General features: G+C 42.6%; 1 protein-coding gene across 1 annotated transcript in view; it reads left to right on the top strand.

Annotated features, from left to right (window-relative positions):
• Window positions 1–15,848, top strand: part of Crb1 (crumbs cell polarity complex component 1) — a 173,467-nt gene extending 157,619 nt beyond the window's left edge. Inside the window, exon 12 of the mRNA XM_032915188.1 lies at window positions 15,286–15,848. Within this exon, the coding sequence (XP_032771079.1) occupies window positions 15,286–15,501 (216 nt within the window). The 3' untranslated portion in view covers window positions 15,502–15,848. The remainder of the gene's footprint in view (window positions 1–15,285) is intronic.
• Window positions 15,849–18,623: the final 2,775 nt, after the last annotated feature.

The following is an 18,623-nucleotide window of genomic DNA, read 5'->3' as shown; positions in this document are numbered from 1 at the left end:
GTCCTTTCATATGGCCCATGACAAAGTTGGGAGTGACTAGAATCTGTGCCTTCTCTGTTTCCCCTGCAACCTAGAGAATGAAGCATCTTCCCAAAGTAACCATTTCAGCATGCTTGTCTCTTCAGTCCCTCTGGTAATGGGAATCACATGGAAGACAGAGAGAGTCAGTGAAATATAATACACGATTTTTATCACAGTAGTTTCAAGGAAAGTATAATCTCTCTTTAGAGAAAAAAAACTAATTACACAGCATACGTCCAAACAATCCCTAATTTGTGTTTCTGAGTCGAAGCAAATCATAAATTCACAAAAGCCCAACCAATGAAAGTGATTGCATCGGGAGACATTTTCATTGAGGATATGGGGATTAAGTTGAGAGCCTGAACTGCCTACGAGAAGGAATTTTACGGGACAGAAAGTAGGGTCACACTCAAGAGATGGAAAAATGTCCTAGGTGACAAGATCCTGGGGATTATATGAGGAACAGGGGTGGACAGGCATGAGTGGAACAGCAAAGTTGGAAAATACGAGAATGTCAACTCAAATAAAAGAAGGGTCGCACCAGACTGAGGCTGTAACTGCTCAAACTTCTGTGACCATCAGGTCCCCAATGGAGAATCTTTAGAAGGGAATCCTTCTTGGTCTCTGCCGGATAGTGGGTCACTTACTGCTGAGAGACATTATCTAGAGTTCTGGCATATAGAGTCACAGCATCAGAAACTTAATGTCTGACGAAGTCCTGCTTTCTTGTCATACTGGACATTGACATCCCTTGTGGCATCACATCATGAAAGTGGCCTCCAGGCAGTGTGCACGCTAAAGTGTAACTGTCTTCCAAAGGCCCCATCTAATACTATAACCTTGGGGTTTGTTCAGGTTTCAACACATAAGCTTTAAGGGAAGTGAACACATATCACAACAGGACCTTTTCTAGCCCAAAATTTAATTTTCTTGCCATAGTTTTGTCATTGTGTTGATTTAAACCTTCTTTAAAAAGTTTCATTTGAATACTTTGTAAAGTTAGTCATTAAAGTTTTAAGACATGATGCTGTCTATTTTTCTCAAAGGACCCAAACCAATTTTGGCTTGGGAAGTTTTAGATATAATCACATTAGGTCTTCCTTCCGGAAAAAAATAATGAGAAAAATTCCTGTGTCCAACCACTAAAAAGAGTCTCAGGGGTAATAGACTAGTGCACTTTTTACCCATCACCCTAAAGAGCACAACAGTGAGAGCGTATGTTTACTCACTTGAGAAAATGGCCCTGTTGGGTACTGAGCAGAGAGGGTGGTTTGAACATAACCTATTTTCAGAACCAGAGAACCATAGATTACAAAGCCAAACCCCGACTGCCCTAGGAGAGTTAGCCCAGGCACAGGAGACCCTGCTGGTTCCAGGACCAAGGGTCTAGGGTTCTTCTGGGTGTCTTTCCCTGCAAAGAGATGCACGTGATGCTCTTTCAGTGCTAAGAAGCATCTCCTTTAATACCAGCCATGGGGCACCTGTGTTCTCTCAGTTTTATACGCAAACCTAAGGCTCAAAAAACGTGAGTAGTTTTTCTCCAACTCACATGGCACATCTAACCCTAAACCTGATTATATTTCTCCCAATATGTAGTTCTGGGCTTCTAGTTTATACAATGAAGCCTTTAGAGGTTGTTTCAAGTAAAGTGCCATAGTAGAAAGTTCTCTCGGAGAGTTGACATTTCTTAAGGGTAGAGTGAGTTTTAAGTACATGTTCTTATTCATACAAAAAAAAAATTGTGTACTTCATGAGGTCAACACTGCAGGGAACTCTGTGGAAGCTTTTGAAGAAGAGCTCGAGAGGCAAATAAGGAACATAAATGTGGAGGCGATTGCAGAGTTTGCTCTATGCCCCAATGGGATCAGGTATGGATTTGTTTTTACCATTAATCCCCGTGTATGCAGAAGCTAATTACCAAGGGGAGTATGCAAATTATCCTAGTTTGCAGCTTCCTAAGGTTGAAGGTTGTGTTTGTCTGGCTGCTTTAACTGCTTTACCTCTTGGTTACAAATATAAATACTCTCAAATAGTAGAGACTAACGTAGGCTCCGTAATTTAAAATATTACTTTCAGAATCCGTAGGAATGACACTGCATCGTACTCACCTTGGGAGGTGAGTTGACGAAATGTGTGTGACTGTTTCATCGGTGACCTGACTGGAAGCAGAAATGGAGCTGTTCACAGGAAGCTACCATGGCTAGGGAGGACAGTCAGCCTCCTTCTGATGGGAAAAATGACTTGAAGGAAGAGGCACTCTGACACGGGTGGGGAGAGTGTCACGAGGGTACTGCTCACATGTATGAATTTTGTGAGTGAAGAACTGGCCAGGACTGTTGGTTATCCAGAGTATGACAAAGACACCTTCATCTATCCCACTCCCTCTTCAAGATTTGTTCACCACAGGACTGCAGATTTTAGTCCTACTCAGTATTGGCTCAGAGGTAGCAATAGATCAGGTCCTGTACAGAGATCAGGCTAGCCCTCTCCTCTATCTGGCAGCAGAGAGCATCTGCCCGTGTCTCAGGAACTGCTCTTTGTCTATCCTGGGAAGTTCCACTTGAGTTTACAAAGCCGTCCCTTGTCCGTCAGTCCAGTTCAAAGTCACTTGAATGACTGCAAACCAACACAAGAGGCTTGATTGCAGCATGACAGGAGCAGAAGGAATTCAAGAGTAGCACAGTCAAGCACTGCGCGTGTCTACAGCCTCAGCATCAGGAGGGCTAAGAATTCAAGGCCAGCCTAAGTTCAATGACAGAAGCCAAAATTTAGGAAGGGGGTTGTTTTCTATAGCTTGGCAAATATAACCACACATGGATCTTGAAAATATATTGCCCAGAGTGCTCTGTAACATGGACTGCAGAAGCTCAAGGATAGAATTCATTTTTTTTTTTTTGCAACAGAAATGTAAGTGTTTTCTTCTGAATTAAACAGTTAGGCCGTTACATATTTTATACATCTGATACTGTCTTCCTAGATTCTGTAAAGGACAATGCAGAATAACCTTATTTTTATCTTTCCGAGACTACAACATTACTATTGCCATGAGGTTGTTTAAGTATATTGTAGGGAGCACGGTGTCAGCATCCTTATCAAATGAATTCCCCATTTTTGCATGCTTTATATACTTGATGGATATTAATGCTTCTAGAATTCATATACTTAATCACACTGGCACACCTTACATCCTTTATAAATAATAAGACATATATTTTTACATGCAATGAAATGTGTTCATGTTTTCCCATAAATAACATTCCAAATATCCCAGTCTCCTTTTTAACATTCCAGTTATGAGAAAATGGGAGCTCCTATATAATGGTTTTGAAACTCTACCGAATGTCTCACAGGGAATATAACAGCATTGCCCTTCTCCCATGCTCTTGGAAACCTTAAATCTTTTCCACATTGGGTCAAGTGTCAAAGGCATTCTTAGTTTGTCCTAAATGTGCTTCTTTGTCCTCAACCCATAGTAAAGCACTGTCGTCAGTCAGAGGCGAAGGAACCATGTGTTTTGAGGAATCACATATAAATGCTATGACATCCAAGAGGATTAATTGCCTTTCTTGAGACATTAGGAAATGGATGTATAATTTTTAATTATGCATAAATTTCAAACTTTCCATCAAAGTCAAATTATGCTGATGTTAGTCAAAGCTACGATCGGCATTGATTCAAGAACCTGCTGATGGAGTGAAAATACACAGAAACTTGTTAACAAGAGGTACAATTATCTGCGTCTCAGCAAATAGCGCCAGAGTGGCTTGTAATCTGCTGAGCTCAGACAGCCATGGCGAATGAAGATCGCTTTCTTCGCTTCCCCGTTAGCATTTACAGTTGGAAGCAATACATGGCTGCAATCTAAGTGCTGCACCTAAAAAGGGGAGCTGATGGCTTGATACTTTGTTTCCTGACACTGCGAACAGCTACTTTCTTACCCACCGCCTGCTCTGCTGTGTTAAGACTGGGGAGCAGCACAGAGTTGTTGTCTCTGAGCAGCAACCCTGGAAGAGTTTCTGCATTGTTTAGGTTGTTTTGTTTCTTGATAGCCATGCTGGGTGTTAAAAACATAGGACTGAAAGTTGTGAATTATGGGTCTCTTTCTTTGTTCTTCTGCTGAGTATTTCAGTGCCTCTCTCTCTCTCTCTCTCTCTCTCTCTCTCTCTCTCTCACACACACACACACACACACAGTGTAGACAACTTCCTTCCTAGTCACCAACTGTATACTTACTACGCACCTTCCTAGAATTTATAAAGAAAACCTTCCCACACACTAGCTTGCTCTACTGAAGCTTGTTCTCCTACATAAAACCCTAAAAAAATTAAGGAAACAATGACAAGCCAGGAAACATGACTAACTATGAAAGTATTCCCCCTAAGAAGACACTTGAACAACCATGCCACCGTGTAAATATGCCACACACTGCTAAGAACTGAAATTTCAGGGTAGATTTGGGTTTTTAATTCATTCGGATTCCTACAAGGGATGCAGCTCTCTGTGACTGAACACGCTCTGTAATTTGAATACCAAGTTTTCAGATTGCCGGCTATGTGACTTAGATAAACTGTTTAAATAACCTTTAAGCAGTGTCTACATTATTAAATTGGGAAAACTTAGATGCAATGTCATGCAAAAATGCCAGAACATATTAAATCCTTAGCGTGTAAATTAATTTTCCCTTTTCCTTATACCACCCTTTAGTTCTCAAGCACTTCATGGGTAAAGCCATTGTCAAAAATGAGCGCTGTGTTAGAAACACGGATCACCTGGACCGAATGCACTAGTAACCAAAGGTGTAGATGTCATTTTTGTAAAAATAACACATTTATTCTAGGCTCCGGAAACTAGGAAAATGACCCTTAAAACAGTAACAATCAAAAATATTAGTAAAAGTGGGCAATGAAACTTAGTGACCGAGGACCAGCAAGTGAAATCCACTGAAGTACACAAGCTTCTTTTTATGTCGTGGTGGTTCCTGCCCATGTGGACCACACAAAGAAGAGGACTCGAGCTGAGTTCTGCTGCGGCTCAGTTTCTCCTGTGGAGACTGCAGCGAGCCCATCCCAGTGTTGTTAAACCACAGCAGATGGCTCCCTTTTACACCCAGTGCTGTCAGCGGAATGTAAATGTGTCTCCTCACAACACTGAAAATACCAAGGCTGTGTGTTTAATCTGTGCTGTTCAGGCAGGGTGACCCTGAAAAGAACGCGAGCTCCCAGCACGTTTGGAGAATTGGCACTGATCCTGGTAAACAGGCTTGGGGAGGATTTCTCAAGGTGGTGACTAATCACGGATTTTTTTTTTCCTGGGGTTCCTAGCCCAGACACATCCCTGAGATGAACAGTCCACATGGTGACTGGGTTGAAAAATTACAGGACCCAGGGAAACTCATTCCAAAGGGGTAAATGGGTGTGATCTAAGGTATGGGAATCGTTCGGAGGATGAATTAATTCTAAATCCCTTTGAGAGACTTAAGAAAACAAAAGCTCCCCCAGATTTCAGATCATTTAACATAGTAAAGGTAATATTCTCTTTTTAACAATCATTTCAATATCCTGGGGGGATAGAGGGACAGTGTCAAATATTGGCATGCTGCAGATGGGACAAAATGTCCTTAGCCATAAAGTTGTCTGGAAAGAAAATCCTGTTTTCAGACTATTACTAGCTAACTGGACAAGCAAAAATATGATGAAGGCCTTAGACGCATTATTTAATTCCCTTAAATAGGTCTCAGCTGAATCAAAAGTAAGAGCTCTGATCTACATTTTATTAAAGTAGACCTTGACAATTGACCAGAGGTGAAGAGGTGGTTTTTGTAACTTGACCTTGACACTTTGTCACGAAGGGACAGGGGTCTTCTGCTCCCCACCCTCTATTGACCAAGTGTCAGCTACAGTATTTCACTGTACATCTCACACAGACTTAAAGACTCAGAAATGTCAAGTGTAATTTCCAGCTGCATTATCAGATCTAATTTTTAACAGTCTATTATATTTTGTTTTAATTTTAGGGATAAAGAAAGATCTGTTGTAGTTTGACAATATTTTTAAGTTCATAGGAAATGCTGTTAGATTTTGCATTTGCTCTCCTCCAAGAAGAAATACTTAAGACTCCTCAGTGCTAGAAACAAAGTATTTACCCAATTGGGCACTTGAACATTGAGGTAAACTGTTAGTAAAGTCAAACATAATTCTTTTTCTTCCCCCAATCCTGATGATTTTAGACTTTCACCCATTTCAAATACCAACTTTGGGAAGGACTCTTCAGCTCTAAAACTAGGTACAGCTTTAAGAACTCCTCGCAATGGGAAGATTTCTATCTTTGCCGGCTGGGAATGCAGGCCTACCCCACCTTCAGCAGCCCAGTGCCCTCTGTTTAGATGCACTAAGTCTCAAACTTGGAAAAGCAATGTCCGTGCTGTGAAAAGCTCCCCATTGCGGCGTCATGCACATCCTTCTTCTTCCAAAGGCAGAGCTTAAACCCGAAAGTCTGATAATTTGATGGAAGCTGACAGTGACGATAGAAATAGCCAGTCCCAAGATTATTTACAGGAAGGTGCAATGTGCAGACATCCATCAAGGAAACACTAGCAGAATGGGTTTTAGTTCTGCGTCTTCTCCTTAAAATAAGAATAGACTAAGTGGCACAATAGATTATATAAACAAGGACTTCAATGACAGGCTGTCAAAGTTAAAGTTATACATTTTACATGGGTGACTTGACGCCATACTCTATCACCTACACAAGGGGAAGCCAATTTGATTCTGGTCAATAAAATACAACCCCTGGAGCTGAGTTGGGGCCAAGCTGACATGGAGTGGCAGATTCTGACTATCTGACATCCACTTATTCTGGGAGGGGATTCAACAGGAATTGGCACTTGCTACCATCTGGGGTGTGTCCCGTAGTTAAGTCCAATTTGATTAATAAACACTTAGCTATGTCAAGGGGACGAGGCAACCGCTTGTGCCCCTATGCCGTCCGTGCTCCGGTAATTTAGTGCAGGTCTGAGTCTAAGTGGGACTAGCGATTCAAAAGCTGAATTTACTGCAGTCTCACAACTGTTGAAAATTAAACTACATGTGCTGTAAGTTAGGGGTTTACCAGGCTATGTCATTAGCGGAGGCTTTCACCCCCCACCTCAGAGGTTGGAATCTTTGCTGAATTACCGATGGACTTATTTGAATGTAGACTTGGACCAAATAATTTTCTGATAAGTTGGCCATAAATCCTCAGTAAAATAAGCTTGGTGTTCTCAGCGTATCTATTGGCTTTTTGATCATTTTTATGGCCTTCCTTTTACTGGTCAAATTATCCTTATATGCTCCTACAGCCTCTCTGACATGGATTAAGTCAACACAAACCAATGGACCTTCATTACTTTGGCAACTGGTTTTGATTTGGGGGCAATAAATGCAATGACACAGACTAGATTACCTCTGCGGAAGGAATATGTGATAAGCCACGGGGATGCCAGAGATTTCGCTCTCCCCCCCCACCTCACCCCCCGTATAATGTAAAAAGAAAGAGAAAAAAGAATCCACAGCAGCCTTCAGCCTGCTGAGGAAAGTTGGAAGAAAGAAAGAAAGGTGGATGAGAAAAGAGCAAGGTACAGGTTTTATTCTAAGAAGGGCAACTGACACGCAAGGGGATGCGTTGACACTGAGCGCCCAGGGGAGGATTGTCCGTCAGTGAGAGCGTTTGCTGTGGAATGAAAGCACGGTGTGGGGGGGTGGGGAGGTGGGGTGGAGTGGGGGGTAGGAGGGTGGGGGAGGGTAATGGAGCAAGCTCTAGAACAGCCAGGGACAGGGCAATGGGAGGAACATGAACTCCAGTTGGAGGTACAATCTCATAAAGAAAATCAGAAGGAAATGGGGGAGCTAAAGAGCCTTCCCCGAGATCAGCCAAGTTTCTGAGATTTTGCCACCTTTGTTCAGCCTTCTCTGCGCCCATCCTTTATTTTTTCAAGCAGTGTCGGTTGCAGGCTTCACACCTCACCACCTGGTATTTCAGCAGCCTCTTCTCTGGCAGAAGGCTTTCCTCTTCAGCTACAACACTGCTATGTCACCCAAGAAATTTAAGTTTTCATACACTCTTCATATTTTGATTTCTACAGTTACCTAATAATGTTTTTTTTAAGTCTCCTTCCCGAATAAACCAGGGTAAAGTCAACTGCACTTAGCTGTCAGTTGTCAGGGGCCTCAGTATTACTCAAGTTCAAAGTGTCTCTCTGCCTTTTAAATTCATTTGACGCTGAATATGCCCTAATGCTTGAGCTTATGTATAAAACAAATCGACACAATCGTTGATCACTTCCTGAAATGTATATACTATGGCAGATGTAGTTTATAAGGAAAATCAATCTTAAGAGAAGACTTCTTGGCATACGAAGATACACACACACACACACACACACACACACACACACACACACACACACACAACAACAGGAATAATGAAGCCAGTGTTTCAGATAACCAGAACAGACAGTACAGATTAGGAAAAAAAGAAACAGGAGAAAATGTACAGGAAGCTACTCCCCAATTCACTGAGGAAGAACAAATAGAGCTGCCCGGATGTCCACAAGTTGTTCTGTGCCTAGGATGAGTAAGAGTCTCTCTAGCCACTCTGCTCCAATCCTGCATTTGTGGCCCTGCAGAGGGACCTGCCTAACTAGGAAATATCCCAGTACTATCGCCATGTTTCTTGTTCTCCTTAAAGGAACAGGATTATGGTATTTCTTTCTGCTTAAAGAGCTTCCCCTCATTCTCCCAGCAACTGCCTCAGAGAAAATGAAGCCATGCCAAGAGCTCAACCTCCCTCCTAGACATCCTTTATACCTACCTCCAGCCTAGCATTTGCCATGCAGAACACTGATTGCTTGTGGATTTGTCCCCCAATCCCACACACACACACACACACACACACACACACACACACACACACACACTACTATTGAACAGTGAGGACCTCTGTTAGACAATGGTTATTACAACTTCATTCTCTGCCTCCAATATCTTACAGGATCTCTGCAGCTTAGGAGTCATTCGGTAAAAATGCAAAAGAGTGACTGCATGGCCAGATGAGGAAATGGCCCCACCCTTAAACATTCTGGGCGCTGTAGACGTCTTCTTGTATGTAAAAATAATTTAATAATGCATCAAGCAGAGCGATGAGCCTTACAGCTGTGAGTCAATAGGGAGTGGCCAACCGCTTTGTGCAAAGCTCTGCGTTTTGTATTATTGGAAAGTTCCAGAGTAAATAGATACCCTTTCCTCATAGTCGTCTGGGGTAGAATTCTGCCTGTGAGCAGTAGAACAAATGAGTAATGTTCTAAAAGCGGAGAGGACTGATTGAAATCCTGTCGTGCTGTGCTCTCTGGTGAACTGGAAAATGGCACCAGCAGATGACTCCTGATTCGGATGTGGCAAAAATAGAGAGTTACTTTGTTGCGGAAAGTGGGTGCCATCTAGGCTGTAGCCAGAGACGCTAATCCCACAATTTAAAATAAAAAGACTCACATAGAGAGAAAACAGATTTTAAAATTAGCAACTTAGATTGGCTATGCTAAGGTGTGGTGTGGGTTAGTTCTTACAGGTGCCCGAGTCTGGTAAGGTCTGGTTTTGGTTTTGGTTTTAGTGTTTTGATTTCCTTTGTTCTTTCTTCGGGCTATAGGGATGGCAACTCAAGTGGAAGAGAAAGTGACTGGAGGATAAATTACTCAGCTAGGTCAAAGATAGCGTTTACTAAACCAGGTCTAGGACTATGGAAATGAAGAAAAGACAAGAGCGAGTGGCGGAGGAGCTGGCTTTGGGTGGGTCTGACCCCAGAGTACCGAAGAGAAGGAATCAGGGTAGAGACCTCTAAGTGTTACCTCTAAGTGGTATTGCATCAACCACACACTCGGGATCACTCATCAGCAAACACCGATTTCTAAAAGGAAGTACAAAGGGAGTACGAGCGAGGAAGCTTTTCCGAGACAAACACGGACCTTGGTAATGGTTTGATAGATCGCCTAATGGATGCAAAGAAATATCCAGGTCTCGGAAACTGTTGCTGGTGGCAGCTTCCTTACTCTTTTAGTCTTCAGTAGCTCTGCTGCCACCAGCACCCCAGGAAGTAATTACCTAACATCTTCACTGGGAGCCAGGGCAAACTGTCTCCTCCTTCTGTGGAGTACACGCTTAGGTTTTGGATAGATTTAAATTTCAGGAGAAAGGTTCTGCTGTTTGGGAAGTGAGTAGCTCCAGAGGTGTCCGTGCAGGATGGGTACTTTGTTCACCCCTGTCACGTGACCATCATCCGCGTGTGGGATCCGCACTGTTCCAGTGCGTAAGGGAGAGAAGGGAGCATGGAGGGGAAGCAGAGAGAAGTGAGACGAGCATCTGTACCTCAGCGGGAGTTCCTGTGGCAGCAGGGCTTGTGGACAGTGGGCAGACGCCACAGCACCACGCACTTGAGAGATTAAAGCTAACTGCAGGTAAAAAGGGTGACCCCGGGGAAGGCCTTCCTGGGAGGGTGACAGAAAATAGTCACACCTCCATCATCCATCCGCATACTGGGAGAATTAAAGCTGTTTTTGTGTAGGAAACATCTGGCAAGCCCCCAACCCAAGGTCAAAAGAAATGGCAAGCTACTATCTCTGGCCAATAAATTTGTAAGGCATGTTGCAAGCTAAGTGAGTTTGGAAGACTGGAACTTGGTTTTTGCATGAGAGAAGGAGAGATAATTTTTATTCATGAGGTCTCATGTTCCAAGGCAAACAGTGATATTGTTCATACCACCTGTTTCGAGAAGTAAAATATGAAAGCCATGTTCTTCAGACTCCTAGCTGCTTTTAGCTTTAGCCTAACTTCTGTGTCTAAAGTTGAAAAGAGTCAGGAAACAGCACAAAACTTAAGTCATAGTGATTAGCCCCGAAACTCCAGCAGTCCTGGACTTCCAGGGAGCTCCTGGTTTGAAGCTCAGATCTTGGTTTGCTGAATTCAGGAATTGTGTTCCTTTCTGGTCACCATCACAGCACATCTGGAATGAGCAAGTATGAGCGTTTTTTTCCTGAGAGTCTACAGGACTAAACAGGCCACAGTTGGGCTAATGAGTGTGTAAGTTAACTTTATGCTGGATCAGTTCATATTTTTCTCATTGATTCCCATACAGCCCCCAATATAGACCCATCGGCAGTGCCTGGCATGGACACCCATGAGAAGGTCCCTACCTTCCAGCTTGTGTCTGTCTGAGACTGTCCTATATCAGTCTTGTATTTTCTTTTTTCTACTGGGTAATCCTAATTTCAAACAGCAGAGCTGTAAGGACTTGCGACTATGTGGCGAGAGTTTATGAGAAAGACTTTATATTCCGGTGAGGGACTTTGAAGGCTGCCAATTGCATTCTTACACAGTTCTGTGGGGAATGGAGGGGGACGTCACTGTTTAGATGTTCTCAACAACCCCAGAGAGAGCTTTGTTTTAGGGAGCAGCAGACCCAACTGATGAAGATGTGGGTACAGTTTAAGTGCCAGCCCTCCTCAGCTGCCTTCTGTCCACCGTGGCTGCTCCTAGGGAGAGGTGTATGAGCTCTCTGGGGCCACTGTTTCTTCTCTTTCCTGAGTCTTACATTCGGTAGAGGGAACATCTGGCTAAACCTCCTTGCTGTTGGAGAACAGTTCCCAAGTCTCTTCCTTTAAATTTTCAGTACGGTATTCCCCCAACCCCCAAACTGTAAAGTGAACAGTATATTTATGGTTAAAAATTGGCAGCTGTCACAATAATAATCTTAAAAACAAAGCTCTGGCACAGTCAGCATTACTATGGAAACGCCTGTTTCTAGCAACTCGCTGATAAGATGCAGTTCAAGGATTCAGGCCTGCGTGGGAGTGTTTCACCGTCCATAAGTGAGGATCTAATTGTTACAGTGGGGATTCCCAGGAGCTGCTCTCTCCAGTCTTAAAGCTGGGTTCTTATTGCTTCCTTTAATTTGGCAAGAGAGTTGAAGTGATGCCTTTCTATTGCTTTTGATATGCAGGTACAGATAGATATTCTAAGTGGTGTTTGGAAACACTCGTGGAAAGCAATTTTTCCATTAACCGCCAATTCACATAATAACGTTTTCTGGTTATTTGCGTAACATTTAAATACATACGTCACGCACAACCAAAGCTCACAGGAAGAAGCTGTACCCTAGACTGCCATCAAGTGACACCGTTTCTGTTTTAAGACGCAATCCCCACACCTCATTCACTGTCTCTGCATGTTCCTACTCACCTGACATGGAACTGAGCTTCAAGGAGAATTTGAGTCAATTCAATCCACCATAGCCTTTTCCAGAAGCTAAAAAGCCACTATTTTTAACCACAAAGGCTTATAAAAAAACAAACAAAAAAACAGCATCATCACCACTCGGTGGCAGTTCATGGGGGTGGGGACAAATTCACAAGCAGTCCCTGTTCCAGGTGGCAGATGTCAGGTTAGAGGTGAGTGTAAAGGAGGCCAGGAAGAAGGTGGAACTCGTGATTGCTTTTTCAAGTTCCACATTTGGGAGAATGACCTACGTGGTAACACCATCCATTTGTAACTCTCTTCACTTTAAATGAACGCTTGCAAGTTTTTTTTAACCTCCCACTCCTTGAAAGAGTGAGGTGAGTCTTCATAAAAACCCTTATGGCCCCACAGTTTTTCAAGGCTGCTTCTAATACATTTACTGTTCCTTCCACATTCTCCCAAATGGCTACAGCTAAGCCAAAGCGTTCAGAATCAAAGCAAAACATTTCTTTACTTCGTTCTAAGGAGTTAAAGATAATCACAGTTTAGTCGTAAATAATATGCACGTGTACATTTTAAAGATACCAGCATGAGAATGGGACTATAGATCGATGAAAATCTTTTAGAAAAGTAATCTTTATCATATAGTCTCTTTAAAAATTATTAACCTGGATATACCATTGCAAGGAAATGCTGACAATCCCAGTGTTAGAACGTGGCCTGTCCCTGCCGTTCTGGTCCTATCTTTTGACAACTCGATCATGAGTCCATGTATTGTTGCAGTTTGAGTTATCATAGGATCCATCTGTTTCTATATTCATATAGGATTGTTGAAGAATAACAGAGCGAACAATAGCCCTTCAATCATGGAAACTCAAAGGCAAAAAGTCTTCAAAGCAATTTGAAAATGCCGTTCACTTCAGCCCATGCCTAATGCCATGGTCTTCACGGTCAAGTGCTGAGGTGCTCCTGTACAAATCAATAGACCTGGAGATCCTGGCCAATAATATGCCCTGTCTGCTGACAGCTATTGAGAACACACAGCCATTCTTTGTATAGTTTAGGCTTCTTGTCTATTGTTTAATCCCATCTTTTAGTATATGTGTTGCCCAAGTGAGCACAGTCCCATCTTTTTAAGTCGTTAGCAATGCCCATCTTTACATGGCGATAAGCGGTTCTCCAACTGTGAAATAAGTTGCTGATGTTCACATAAATAAGAGGCAAAGCCAGGAATCCAAGCCTAGTCTCTTCCTCTTAACCACGTCAGTGTTCAGCCTAGAGTGGCAGAGGTGTAGCCAGAGTTCAGCTCTTGACATTGCTCCCTTGTTTGTTTCTCAGGGTGATGAGAGAGCTACAGACAAGGTCTTGATTTCTCACAGGCCACCAAGTAAAGGAAGCAGGTTTGCACAGGGAAGTGTGGGCACCATCCATGTCTCAGCCCAGGTTCCCTGTTACCATCTCCAGATATATTGTGCTAGGGTATAGAGGTTCTACTTCCCCAGTATAATCAGTCTTTCTAATGACACACAAAAATGTCTAGAAACATTCAAAAAACAGAAGAAAGCAAAATGATTTGTCTCCTGCCTGTGTGGATATGAGCGTCCTATCTCATCCATCCAGGACAACAGCTGTTTATTCCCAAAAGGACACAGCTGAGTTCGGACAGTGACAGCAACACCTTAAGCATGCTTTGTCTTAAAGCCCCAGGGAATAGTGCCAAGGGTTGTGTGCTGGTCTACAGGTGCTTCTGATTTTGTCTAACCTCCTCTACCCTCTACCCTCCACCCCCCTCCTCTCTCTCTCCAACTCTCCCTCATCCATCAGATGTTCTTTTTTCCCCATCCTTGAAAATGAAGATCTAGATTCAGCCTTGACATATTTGTATTTTTATATTCTAGCTTATAGATACCTACATAATTGATATACACTGATGAGTAGCTGAAAAGGTAGTAAACCACAAAAGAGCAAGGTTTATAGTAACTAGATCAAAGAAAACGTTACAGGGACATCACTGTGTGGTATTAATAGTATGATTATTTGAACCAAACTCTGGGACAATAGCAACGATAAAAATGATTAAAGACAGCAAGGATATTAAATTGCCCAGAACATTTAAACACTGTCTGCATACGTAACATTCTGTTGTCTGTAATGAGACAAGGCTCATACAGATAGTTAAATGGAAAGTGGGAAGGCAAAACAGCTTATTCCTGCTTTTGTGCTACCAGAAGTAGTAGTCTCAACACATCATTTAAACAATCCACATAGTACTGCCTCTCTCCTTAATGTTTCTATGCATATTCCTTATAACCTAGTGCTAAACCGAAAGATTGCTGCGGCTTTGCTAAAGTAACAAACACACTGCGATGGACATTGTATCAACCTCTGTGTACTAGGAAAACCCCTTTGCTTTCCCGGAGGGTTCTTGCTGATGTTTTCTCTTGCTTAGTGTCTGGGCTCAGCATGAAACACAGTTGCTTTTACAAACATCAGTTGTTACATCCCATCCAAATCAAAATGATGACCCAGAAACCGATTTTGAAAGTCGCCCATCAGTCTTCCTTCTCTAGGGAAGTGTTCTTCAAGACCCAGTTAATTTAATCTTTCTCCCACAGGCTTTAAAACAATCACGTTGTTGCTTCAAAATCATAAGCTTGAACAGGGAAGGAAACAAATCGTGAATGTCACAGTCCAATAAATTTAGGATGATTTTGCACATATATGGGTTCATCTTTTTCTGTTTAAATGAAGGATCTTAGTCATCCAGACAGCAGCGCTGAGTCAACAGAGTATTTCACACAGGTTTTCTCAGAGCAGACCTTAGAGGCTATGTAGAGCACCGTGTGTGCATGACTTGCTAATCAGAAAAGTCTGGAACTCCCTGGTCTTGTTACACTGCTGAAAGGTACCAGCTCCATCTCCTTGGTATCCGTCCCATAGTACCACCGTCCTAGCATGAACCTTTGCTCTAGAACTCACATAATCATCCCTTCAATCCCTGCAGTTGGCTGATGACAGGCTCGTGGGCATTTTCACCGCTGTGGGCTCCGGAACGTTGGTCCTGTTATTCATCCTCTTGCTTGCTGCAATTGCTTCTCTGATTGCCTCCAACAAGAGGGCGACTCAAGGAACCTACAGCCCCAGTGGTCAGGAGAAGGCCGGCCCTCGAGTGGAAATGTGGAGCAGGATGCCGCCCCCAGCACTGGAAAGGCTCATCTAGGAAGCCCCCTGCTCCTTTCAGAACAGAGCAGAGCATGATGAGCAAGCACCCTGGTCATGCCGGACTGAAGGTGGTTTTACATCAGTAAAGATACTTACTGGAACTGTCGGAAGGGTTTCCATAGATACCTCATAGACCTTCCTGAGGGTTCGTCTTACATGACTGTTTAGTTATGTCATCCATTCACAGAAGAGTGTCCCTGTGTCACATCTGTCAGCCTCAGGATTAGCAAACCATCTTCCAGACAGAGAACACAGTATTTTAGAAAAACTCCAGAGGCTTCCCCTTAGACTTTTTCTTGGGTAATCCACATAAAATGATTAGTAACTAGGTGCCATTAATTCTGTAGAGCCAAGAAGAAAAACTAGAATATAACTTTCACTTCTTGTTTTGTAAGCAAGGTTTTATGCTTTGCTTTGGTTTGATGTTGTTGCTGTTGTTGTTGTTGTTGTTGTTGTTTTACTGACAGTGACTCATTATATAGACCAAGCTGGCCTCAAAATCACAGGGACCCTCCTATTTCAGCTTCCTGAACTCTGGAAATATGTGTGTCCGAACATGTTCAGCTTAATTTTGAAACTTCTATCCTATGGTGAAAGATTCCAATGGGACCTGAGGAGATCCCCTAAGTAAAGCAAGGGGTGTGTAAGTGTCAGAACTGGAGTTGAGTCCTCCTTACCCACAGAAGTGTCAGGTGAGTATGGCCCCTGCCTGTCATCCTGGGCCTTAGGAGGTGAGATATAAGGGCTCAATGGAGCAAAGTAGTTAAACTGTTAGGGCAGATAAGTTCTGGCTTCAAGTGAGAGACATGACTCAATATAAAAGGCAAATGGTGAGTCAAGATGACTCTGTATGTCAATGTCTTGCCTGTACATGCATGTGTACACATTTACATGTTTGCCCAAACATGAGACCATATGCACACCACTTATAGATGTAACACACAGGTACACACACACACACACACACACACACACACACACACACACGCACACGCACACGCACACGCACACGCACACACACACACACACAGAGACAGAGACAGAGAGAGACAGACAGACAGAGACAGAGACAGACAGACAGAGAGACAGAGAGACAGAGACAGAGAAACATATACATTCTGGTCTAATTGTGCGTAGCAATGAGAGTATGCTTTTATCCTTCAGTCACAGATTTAGAGAAAGCTATGAGAAGTATGTATGGTTTAAAACATGACCCAACCATAACATAAGATTGAAATAGAGCTGTTCTCCTGCCCAAACTTGCCTTTGTTGTTGTTCCTTCAGTAAGTTGGTTGATTGGTGGTTGGTGGAGACTTCTGTCTGTTTGTTTGTTTGTTTGTTTGTTCGTTTCGTTTGCCTGGGATATTACATGTAAGAGAAGTAACTCGAAAGAACAATTGAAGAACTTGGTTATGAATCACATCTTTGCCTAGGTCATTTAGAGTCATTATTCTTTATGCAGATTTGCTTGCAGTCAGGACACTTCGTAGACAGAATTTAAGACAGTAAGAAAATTGTTTGCCAAGTCTGAAAACAGAGGTACTTTCCTCCAAGGAACTTTTGATAATGCCCAACAGAGATGGCATCTAAAGAGGACCCTGCAGTGAGATGGGCACTTGTGCACCCTCAAGGAGAAAATATTGTGCCTTTTGTTTGCCTATCATCTATTCTGTGATGGCTGTATCCTATATATGCTTTGAAATGCATGTTATACTGTTATAGTATAAATTAAATAAAATGGAAATATATGTACATTTATATTGGACATAAGCTAAATGAAATGACATAAACTTTAAGTCTTTCCCAACGACTGTCAATGCAGACAATCATGGAGCTTGTTTTGTATTAGCAGTTTTTCCACAGTACAAGAAGTCCTATAACTTCAAATGCGGGATCATGGGATCAATCACTGGATTCTCTCCCGAGAGCCATTGCTTCCTTTAAAACCTCCTGTTCCTCAGCTTCTGTTGTCAGCTGCGTATCTACAGAAGAGATTTCCCTGTCTCCCTGTCTCTGTCTTACTCCCCGCACGCAGACTCTTGCTTCTCCTTCCCACTGCTCAGATACTTCACGCCACCAACATGGCAACAGGCTTCCCTGACTTCTCAGATTAGAACAGGAAACAACCATCTTGGACCACTGGACCTCTTGGCCTTCCTCTTGCCTCTCTTCCCAGCCCTGCAGTACCTTTCCTGCTTTGCCCCAGTTAGCCCGAACTGTGCTCTGTTTCTTTCCCCACAGCATCTTTTCTCTTTCTGTTTCCTCTCATTAGACTGTAGTTGGTTGGGGAAACACTTTTCGTTTTATGGGAATTGTTGTCACAGCAACATGTATCACCTTGAAGAGATTTAACTCAGTGAAAGTGTGACCAGTGTTTCCTGAATATACGAACACAAACCAAGTCCCAGTGAACTCAAGACGCGTGCCTTCTAGATCAGTGAACTCCCTCAAGATGAGTGCCATCTAGCTCTATAGCTGATCTAGGGTCCTAATCTCTGATCCCCCTCAATATTCAAATTGTGTTAAGCAAAAATTCCAGAAGGCAGATGTCTGTGGATGTCTACATGTGAAGTATGCCAATAGATACATTTTTGAATCCCACTGGGGCAATAACCTGTTAATAGAGGGTTTATAGAGGAAAAGCAAAATGAACTTTTACTTTAAAAAATTCAATTTCTGAGTTTTTTAAAATACAGAATATAAATTGGTCTAACTGGTATTAGCACCAGTAGGGAAATTAGAAAATTCCAAAAGTAATGGAATTCATTTAGGAAAGATGTTGAATAACCCAGTTTTTAACCTTCCTTTGGGATAGCTTAATGTCACCAGTATAAACACTACATACATACACACGGACACATGCAAATGGTCATAAATTATGAGTGATTCAATATTGAAAATGTCCCAACAGGTACATAGTGATTTCTTACAAGCTGCCTTAGCTCACCGAATATGTGTACCCAACACAAGCAAAATAGTAAAAACACTCAATGCTGGCAGAGCTAAAGAATTCATCTTACAAAGGATTTGCACCAAATGATCTTTAAAAGGAAGACCTCATCTTAAATCCAGAAGCCCAACTCTGGCATCACAAATGGTGTGCCCTTTAGCTCACATTGC

The sequence above is a fragment of the Rattus rattus genome, chromosome 10 (assembly GCF_011064425.1).
Source record: "Rattus rattus isolate New Zealand chromosome 10, Rrattus_CSIRO_v1, whole genome shotgun sequence".
NCBI lineage: Eukaryota > Metazoa > Chordata > Mammalia > Rodentia > Muridae > Rattus > Rattus rattus.
Note: the sequence above shows the minus strand (reverse complement) of the source record. Positions and strands in the feature narration are given on the sequence as shown.